The sequence below is a fragment of the Coregonus clupeaformis genome, unplaced genomic scaffold, assembly GCF_020615455.1.
Source record: "Coregonus clupeaformis isolate EN_2021a unplaced genomic scaffold, ASM2061545v1 scaf0255, whole genome shotgun sequence".
In the NCBI taxonomy this organism is placed as follows: Eukaryota; Metazoa; Chordata; class Actinopteri; order Salmoniformes; family Salmonidae; genus Coregonus; species Coregonus clupeaformis.
The window spans coordinates 377,501-387,602 of NW_025533710.1; the positions used below are offsets into that span (position 1 = coordinate 377,501).

Sequence of the window (10,102 nt, forward strand, 5' to 3'; positions counted from 1 at the left end):
CTCTCTCTCTCTCTCTCTATCTCTCTCTCTCTCTCTCTCTCTCTCTCTCTCTCTCTCTCTCTCTCTCTCTCTCTCTCTCTCTCTCTCTCTCTCTCTCTCTCTCTCTCTCTCTCTCTCTCTCTCTCTCTCTCTCTCTCTCTCTCTCTCTCTCTCTCTCTCTCTCTCTCTCTCTCTATCTCTATCTATCTATCTCTCACTCTCCGTATCTCATTTTTTCACTCTGTCTCTCTCTTTACATTGATTGTGTGGTGCATTAGTGCTCAAATTGAGTATTATTAGTCTACATTGCTATCTGCTGGTGATGAAAATAACTTTGTATCACAGGACAAACTTGACTGGATGGTTAGAGGATTTCTCTTCAGGAAAGACACTTTGGGGTGTCCAAGTCCAAGTGTCTGGAGAAGTAAACTGAGTAATTGAGAAATGAAACTTCCTGCAGACTATAGTATTTTTCTACATGGTAAAATATGTCTATGTGTTAATGTGAGACTTGTTATAGCCAAGAAATGTATCTGAGGTTTGTGATAGGCCAGTATTATTAGTATATGTCGCCCTCTGCTGGTGAATTAAATAAACGCATGCTGGATATGATAGAATCAATGGGGCAAGTGAACAGAATGTTTCAGTACATATCACTTTTTTGTTTTTCTTTTCAATCACCATGTTGTAGCTGCTGCTGTGGTGGTCCACACAGGTTCAGGTGTAGGATCAGGGGTGTTCATGATGTCACTGATCCAGTCAAGGTACAGGCACAGGCTGGTGTACAGACAAACGTCAGAAGAACCGGACCAGAACAACACCAGAGAGAGAGAGAGAGAGAGAGAGAGAGAGAGAGAGAGAGAGAGAGAGAGAGAGAGAGAGAGAGAGAGAGAGAGAGAGAGAGAGAGAGAGAGAGAGAGAGAGAGAGAGAGAGAGAGAGAGAGAGAGAGAGAGAGAGAGAGAGAGAGAGAGAAGAGAGAGTTTGAGTTTTAAATAACCTTTATTGGGTCTGGGAGCCCACCACACAATAAATACTCATACAAAACCGTATTTACACATCAATTAAAAACACAACTCCAATTCCTCCTCCACAGTAATAATAATAATATGCCATTTAGCAGACGCTTTTATCTAAAGTGACTTACAGTCATGCGTGCATACATTTTTGTGTATGGGTGGTCCCGGGGATCGAACCCACTACCTTGGCGTTACAAGCGCCGTGCTCTACCAGCTGAGCTACAGAGGACCACAGTAACTGAACACAACAGCCTCTGAATACCCCATATACTCATAAACAGATCAATATTGTTGACAAGTTTATAATAGGCAAACTCAACCCTTAGTCTCGCTGCCAACATTCCCTCCAGCATTCCCACCACATCCACAGACCCCTGTCCCCGAATACTGTTCTTTCGGGTCTTCCATATCGCTAATTTTGCTGCGCCTAACACAAAATTAAGCAACACAACTACACCTTTCTGACTAAACCTGTACTTTGGCCCAAATATATACAGTTGGGAAGAGATAACCTCTCCCAACGTTGAGAACCAATTAGTGATCAGGTCAATCATCCCAACCAACCTGGGACACTGTAAAAACAGATGTGCCAGAGTTTCAGACTCAGCACAGAATGGACACCCCTCCCCAACAGTAGGATCCAGGTGTACCAGATACATGTTGGTGGCTATGGCTCCATGTATTATCCTCCATTGGAGGTCAGCTGTCCACTTATCAATAGGCAGTTTGTATAATGATCGCCAACAGCCTTATGGGGAGGCACCTGGACCAAGCACACCCGCCCACCTCGTCGATTTTACCCCTTCCAGGGAAGAGGCATGGGACACCTTTACACATATTCTGTACATGGCCTTCTTTCCCACCTCCTTGAACTCCCCCAGCTCCGGGGTTTCGAAGGAAAGCAGCATCCCCACGTCCTCCTCGAATGCCCCTGCCGCAGCACTAACAATCAGTGCAGGGAACACATAATCCAGACCCTTCTTCCACCGATCAGAATTGGAAGTGTCAGTCACATTCTGCAGATGAAGTACTGGCAAGGAGTCACAGACCTCAGCGAAGACCTTCCTCAGTAGGCGAGACGATCGGATCCCCGCTCTTTCTCCCAGCTCCTCCAACGACCTATTCCTGTTCCGCATCAGATGACCCAGCTTAGTACACCCCACGCCTAACAGGCATGAACGTAGGCTAGCTGAACCCAGAACATGGGACTGGATGGCAGTGTTGTGAAAAAGAGGCTCTTCAAAAAGCCACATCCCTGGTGGCGTGAAGGCCTTACGGGACTTGACCAGAACTCTCCAAGCCTGCATAACAGACTCATAAAATGGAGTCAGGCCAGGCAACTCACCCCCCTCCAGCTTTAAGAGGAAAAGGTGCTTGTCTAAGCCCAAACAGCCCGCTCTCCTCATCAATGTGTAGGCTGTGTCAACCCAGCTAGAACCGTCACTGTACAACAGTCTCTGGGCTGCTTGAAGCCGGAAAGCCATGATCCTGGAAGAAATGTCCACCAGGCCTTGCCCACCCTCGTGCAGTGGCAGGTACAGGGCTGAAGCTTTAATCCAATGTTGTCCAGACCAGAAGAAATTGACAAGGGTCCTCTGAAGCTCTTGTATCAGACCCTTTGGTGGCTGTAAAATCATTAGTCTGTGCCACAGGGTAGAGGCAGCAAGATTATTAGCTACCAGTACCCTTCCCCTATAAGACAGCTGGGGCAGCACCCATTTCCATCTTGACAGTCTGGCACACACTTTCTCCACTACACCCTCCCAGTTCTTTTTCTGAAAGACATCGAAGCCTAGAAAAACCCCCAAAGTCTTCATCCCATCTCTACCCCACTGAAGCCCCCTTGGTAACCGTGGAGCGGACCCCATCTGAAGCTGGCCTGCCCACAGCGCTTCACTCTTTCCCCAATTAACTCTAGCTGAGGAGGCCCCCTCATACACCATTAAAGCGTCTGAGAGAACCTTAACATCCTCACCCCCTGTAATAAAAACTGTCACGTCATCTGCATACGCAGACAGTGCTATCGTGGGACCCTTCATTACACCTGGCACAGAGAAACCAGTAAGCTTCGCTCTTAAAAAACAAAGCATTGGTTCAATCGCATGCCTGATGCCCCTTTGGACAGGGATGGGACAACTCAAACCACCCCCCACCTTCACCATACACGAGGCGCAGCATACAGTAAATTCATCCAAGACAAAAAAACATCCCCAAACCCAAAGGCTTTCATTGTTTAAACAAGTACTGGTGGTCCACACGATCAAAAGCCTTCTCCTGATCCAAAGAAAGTAAACCCACATTTACATCAGACAGTTTACAAATGTCTAAAACATCTCTTATTAGAAACAAGTTGTCAACAATAGAGCAATCAGGTACACAGTAGGACTGGTCCTTGTGGACCAACAATCCCAGATACTCTTTCAACCTGTTTGAGAGACATTTAGAAACAATTTTATATTCTGCACACAGCAAAGCAACAGGTCTCCAATTTTTTATGAGAGCCAAATACCCCTTTTTTGGCAACAGTGAAAGTACCGCACGTTGACAAGATACAGGAAGAGAGCCCTCATGAAAAGATTCACACACCACTTCATAAAAATCCTCCCCAATAGACCCCCAAAAGTGCTTATAAAACTCAGATGGTAAACCATCAATGCCAGGGGCTCGGCCTGTTGAGAGCTGCATAACTGCTGTGGACAGCTCTTGCAGTGTAATGTCAGAGTCCAATGCGACTCTTTGCTCAGGTCCCAATTGAGGAAGACTGTGTAACAACTGTTCAGTACACAGAGAGTCACAATCCTCCGCCTTATAGAGGGCAGAATAGAAATCCACGGCATGTTGACGCATTTCACTGTCATCCGTGGTCACCTTCCCATCAGGGAGACGAAGGCAGACCATCTGTTTACGTTGCAATGTCGACTGTCCTAGTTTTTTTTTTAAAGCACTAGGAGCATCCATATCCTTGAGGGAAGCGAAACGAGACCTAATCAAGGCACCCTTCACTCTTTCATGCAGAAACGACCTCAGTTCATGTTTCTTGTCCTGTAAGTTCATGACTAGTCCGGGGTCATTCTGAGTGAGCAACTTCAATTCAATAGATTTGATGTCCTGTTCCAGGGCCCTGATAGTCTCTTTAACTTCAATTCGAGACAGAGCAGTATACTGTTGACAAAATAATCGTATTTGGGCCTTCCCAACCTCCCACCATTGTCTCAAGGACTCAAAATTCCCTTTTGTAACCCTCCATTTTTCCCAAAACAACAAAAACCTTTCACAAAACATGACATCATGTAACAATTTAACATTAAAATACCAATAAGATGATGACCTTTGTGGACAGGACAAGTGAATATCAACAGTGACAATATGGTGATCAGAGAAACCCACAGGAGTAATGTCACACCTTCCAACCCTACTACAGTATTGCTCAGATACATACAACCTGTTTAACCTTGCTGCACTGACATGACCTTCATTAACTTTTAGCCATGTGTACTGCCTAACTTTAGCATTCCTTACTCTCCACACATCAGAAAGCTCAAACTCAGTTAATAGACCAGACAGACAAATTGCTGACCGCAGGTGAGGTTCTTCAGCGGTGCGATCAACAGTAAAATCCACTGTACAGTTCCAGTCCCCCCCTAAAACCATACACCCCTCTTGGTCACACTGTCTTAAGGTTTCCTTTATTTTATCAAAACCAACAATACGCTCTGTACCCTCATTAGGAGCATAAACATAAAAATAAAAAATAAAAAAACATAACATCCACCTTGACCAATAAAACCCGACCCTTGACAATCTCTGTTGTAGATACCACAGTCACCCCTAAGCCTGAAGAAAACAAGATTGCCACCCCAGCACTGAAATTAGTACCATGACTGAGTATATGCTGCCCCTCCCACCACATACCCCAGTCAACCTCATTTTCCTCATCACTATGTGTCTCCTGTAGGAAAACTACATTAAGCCTTTTCTGTTTTATTACTTCTAATACCCAAGCCCTTTTATTCCTGTCCCTTCCTCCATTAATATTGAGAGAACCTACCCTTAGTACCTCCATATAGAAAAGAAAAAGGAAAAGCAGAAGATACCACAGAGAAACCAGACAAAGAGAATAGAACATGCCCTATGAGGCTTAATCATCATCATTTTTTAATTTTTCTCTTAACCTGACCACGTTTCCCACCACCTTTTGCTGCTGCAACAGCAGTAACACATTTCCTCAAGCGAAACAGCTTCTTCTCACTCAACTGGTCTAACCCCACCGTCTTCTGTAACATCACAGCTGACCTCACAAACTTATCAACATCAAAATGATCTGCCAATTTGACAGATTTCCCAAAAGTCTGATCAAGAAACCCATTTACCTCCTCTAGATCGTAAATTGAGTCCTCACCAGCTGATATCGTATCAAGAGAGATATCCATATCCTTCTCCTGATCCTCCTCAACTGAGGCCACAGACCACTGACTCCCCTCTACCACATCCCTTTCAACACTCCCCACTTGCACCCCATCACTCGTACCAGGCATCTCCTCCACTACCTGGGAGACTAGCCCCACCTGAACCCCATTACTCGTAGTGGGCATCTCCTCCACTACCTGGGAGACTAGCCCCACCTGAACCCCATTACTTGTAGTGGGCATCTCCTCCACTACCTGGAAGATTAGCTCCACATGAACCCTCTCCTGTAACCCATTACTTGTAGTGGGCATCTCCTCCACTACCTGGGAGATTAGCTCCACATGAACCCCCTCCTGTACCCCAGCACTCATAGTGGACATCTCCTCCACTACCTGGGAGATTAGCTCCACATGAACCCTCTCCTGTAACCCATTACTTGTAGTGGGCATCTCCTCCACTACCTGGGAGATTAGCTCCACATGTACCCTCTCCTGTACTGCAGCACTCGTACTGGGCACCTCCTCACCAGTCTGAGGAAATGGCCCTTCAGATCCATCCTTACCTTCTACAACAATATTTTTCTGCTGCATAACATTTCCCTCTGGTACAAGTTGCAACTCTGTGCCCTCAACACGGACAACTTGTTCCTCAGCAACAGATGCTTGTGGCTGTTCTACCGCTTTCAGCCCACCTCTCCCTACATCAGTGGGCCCAGGCGTTACGAGGACCACCTACGAGGATCACCAAGAAAAGGAAAACCGAAAGAAAACCCAGTATATCTAACTCTACACAACACTCGCACTTAGCACTCACTCAAACAATTCCCAGCATAGAGAGAGAGAGAGAGAGAGAGAGAGAGAGAGAGAGAGAGAGAGAGAGAGAGAGAGAGAGAGAGAGAGAGAGAGAGAGAGAGAGAGAGAGAGAGAGAGAGAGAGAGAGAGAGAGAGAGAGAGAGAGAGAGAGAGAGAGAGAGAGAGAGAGAGAGAGACAGCAACCTTGGAAAAATCCTCTGCATTATCATTAACAGCAGACTAGTTCATTTCCTCAGTGAAAACAATGTACTGAGCAAATGTCAAATTGGCTTAATACCAAATTACCGTACGACAGACCACGTATTCACCCTGCACACCCTAATTGACAAACAAACAAACCAAAACAAAGGCAAAGACTTCTCATGCTTTGTTGATTTCAAAAAAGCTTTTGACTCAATTTGGCATGAGGGTCTGCTATACAAATTGATGGAAAGTGGGGTTGGGGGAAAAACATACGACATTATAAAATCCATGTACACAAACAACAAGTGTGCGGTTAAAATTGGCAAAAAACACACACATTTCTTTCCACAGGGCCGTGGGGTGAGACAGGGATGCAGTTTAAGCCCCACCCTCTTCAACATATATATCAATGAATTGGTGAGGGCACTAGAACAGTCTGCAGCACCCGGCCTCACCCTACTAGAATCTGAAGTCAAATGTCTTCTGTTTGCTGATGATCTGGTGCTTCTGTCACAAACCAAGGAGGGCCTACAGCAGCACCTAGATCTTCTGCACAGATTCTGTCAGACCTGGGCCCTGACAGTAAATCTCAGTAAGACAAAAATAATGGTGTTCCAAAAAAGGTCCAGTTGCCAGGACCACAAATACAAATTCCATCTAGACACCGTTGCCCTAGAGCACACAAAAAACTATACATACCTCGGCCTAAACATCAGCGCCACAGGTAACTTCCACAAAGCTGTGAACGATCTGAGAGACAAGGCAAGAAGGGCCTTCTATGCCATCAAAAGGAACATAAAATTTGACATACCAATTAGGATCTGGCTAAAAATACTTGAATCAGTTATAGAACCCATTGCCCTTTATGGTTCTGAGGTCTGGGGTCCGCTCACCAACCAAGAATTCACAAAATGGGACAAACACCAAATTGAGACTGCATGCAGAATTCTGCAAAAACATCCTCCGTGTACAACGTAAAACACCAAATAATGCATGCAGAGCAGAATTAGGCCAATACCCGCTAATTATCAAAATCCAGAAAAGAGCCGTTAAATTCTATAACCACTTAAAAGGAAGCGATTCCCAAACCTTCCATAACAAAGCCATCACCTACAGGGAGATGAACTTGGAGAAGAGTCCCCTAAGTAAGCTTGTCCTGGGGCTCTATTCACAAACACAAACAGACCCCACACAGCCCCAGGACAACAACAACAACAACAACACAATTAGACCCAACCAAATCATGAGAAAACAAAAAGAGAATTACTTGACACATTGGAAAGAACAAACAAAAAAACAGAGCAAACTAGAATGCTATTTGGCCCTAAACAGAGAGTACACAGTGGCAGAATACCTGACCACTGTGACTGACCCAAACTTAAGGAAAGCTTTGACTATGTACAGACTCAGTGAGCATAGCCTTGCTATTGAGAAAGGCCGCCGTAGGCAGACCTGGCTCTCAAGAGAAGACAGGCTATGTGCACACTGCCCACAAAATGAGGTGGAAACTGAGCTGCACTTCCTAACCTCCTGCCAAATGTATGACCATATTAGAGACACATATTTCCCTCAGATTACAGCGATCCACAAAGAATTAGAAAACAAACCCAATTTTGATAAACTCCCTTATCTACTGGGTGAAAAACCACAGTGTGCCATCACAACTGAAAGATTTGTGACCTGTTGCCACAAGAAAAGGGCAACCAGTGAAGAACAAACACCATTGTAAATACAACCCATATTTATGTTTATTTATTTTCCCATTTGTACTTTAACTATTTGCACATTGTTACAACACTGTATATATACATAATATGACATTTGAAATGTCTTTATTCTTTTGAAACTTCTGAGTGTAATGTTTACTGTTAATATTTATTGTTTATTTCACTTTTGTTTACTATCTACTTCACTTGCTTTGGCAATGTTAACACACGTTTCCCATGCCAATAAAGCCCTTGAATTGAAAATTGAATTGAATTGAGAGAGAGGAAAATCTTGATTAGCTCGCTGATCGTAATATTCTCTTATACCGTTCCAATGCGACAGCCAGAGATACAAATATAAATGTTTGCAGAGTAATGTGCTGTTGATGTACTGACAAGGCAATTGTCGGTTGAGAGGAGGGTTTTAGCACAGAATGTGTGTACTATCCAATAAACGGGCAAGGCTATCTGGCACAACTTGTCATCTATGACCCGCTGTGTTTCATACTTCTGTATGGAGGGACAGAGAGAGGGACTCAGGGGAGTTTATTTGGTGCTTATCTATTCCATTAATTTGGGTTGAGGCATATAGCCCTCCCCTGGCTTTATGGTCCACTCACCCTGTCCCGGTATGGTGGAGCCCCAGCCGCTGACCAGACACTTCTCATGGAGCTGAGTGCAGCGTGTGGGTAGGGCTACAGGCATGACATGCTGAGTGAACCGGGCAGGCTCTGCCAGCTTCACCATTGCCAGACTGTGAGAGGGGCCTCGTGCATACGGCCCGTGCTGCACATATCTGGCCACCCGGATGTGCTGCTCTGTCCCTTCCTCCACCGTCAGGTCATGCTCCACCAGAGACACCATAGTGTGGCCAGGTTTGAGGAGGAGAGGAGAGGAGTAGAGTAGAGTGGAGTAGAGAGGAGAGGAACTTATGGGCTGCATGCATTTTCACTCTGATTTCAAGAAAGGAAAAAAGGGGGAACACCCACTCGACAAAGCAGTTCCAGGCGGTAAGCACCCACCACTCGTTGATGAGGGCACCACTGCACCTTTCCTTCCCATACCAGGCCCCCTTAGTATTCCACAGGTAGACCTGCCAGGGTCTGGAGTGGGGTTGGCAAACTTCCTGCAACAACGCTACATCCTCCTCCACTGGAACAGCCGCTAAATAAGAGAGAGAGAGAAAGGGAGACAAATGGTCATAGTATAGATGTACACTGAGTGTACAAAACATTAAGAACACCTTCCTAATATTGAGTTGCACCCCCCCATCCTCAGCCTGCTACCCTCAGAACACCCTCAATTCGTTGGGGCATGGACTCTACAAGTTGTCGAAAGCGTTCCACAGGGATGCTGGCCCATGTTGACTCCAATGCTTCCCGCAGTTGTGTCAAGTTGGCTGGATGTCCTTTGGGTGGTGGACCATTCTTGATACACACGGGAAACTGTTGAGCTTGAAAAAACTCAGCAGCGTTGCAGTTCTTTACACAAATCGGTGCGCCTGGCAAGTACTACCATACCCTATTCTTAGGCACTTAAATATTTTGACTTGCCCATTCACCCTCTGAATGGCACATATACACAATCCATGTCTCAATTGTCTCAAGGCTTAAAAATTATTTAACCTGTCTCTTCCCATTCATTTACACTGATTGAAGTGGATTTAACAAGTGACAATAAGGGGTCATAGCTTTCACCTGGATTCACCTGGTCAGTCTATATCATTGAAAGATCATAATGTTCATAATGTTTTTTACACTCAGTGTATATCTCCCTCCCTAGCCTCCAAAAGAAGGTATCATTCTTCATGCTCTTGCATGGCATAACTGTCTCATGATGCTGCAGATACTGTGTAATACAGTCTTACCTGCACACCCCAAAGCCAAGGTCATTAGTAGCAGCTTCATTATGTCTTGTTCTCTGTATGTGTCACGGTTTACTAAGCCAGAACCCAGAAGCAGACCAGGACAAGGTAAGTGGTGTCAAAGGTGAGTGTTT

At 45.2% G+C, this 10,102-nt stretch overlaps 1 protein-coding gene across 1 annotated transcript; it reads right to left on the reverse strand.

Annotated features, from left to right (window-relative positions):
• Positions 1-171: 171 nt before the first annotated feature.
• LOC121585481 (trypsinogen-like protein 3) lies at positions 172-9,476 on the reverse strand. The gene is made up of 2 exons (XM_041901825.2): positions 8,725-9,476; positions 172-756 (listed from the first exon to the last, which is right to left on the reverse strand). The coding sequence occupies exons 1-2, from the start codon at positions 9,044-9,046 to the stop codon at positions 719-721; spliced, it is 360 nt and encodes a 119-aa protein (XP_041757759.1). The 5' UTR covers positions 9,047-9,476; the 3' UTR covers positions 172-718.
• Between the last annotated feature and the right edge of the window lie 626 nt (positions 9,477-10,102).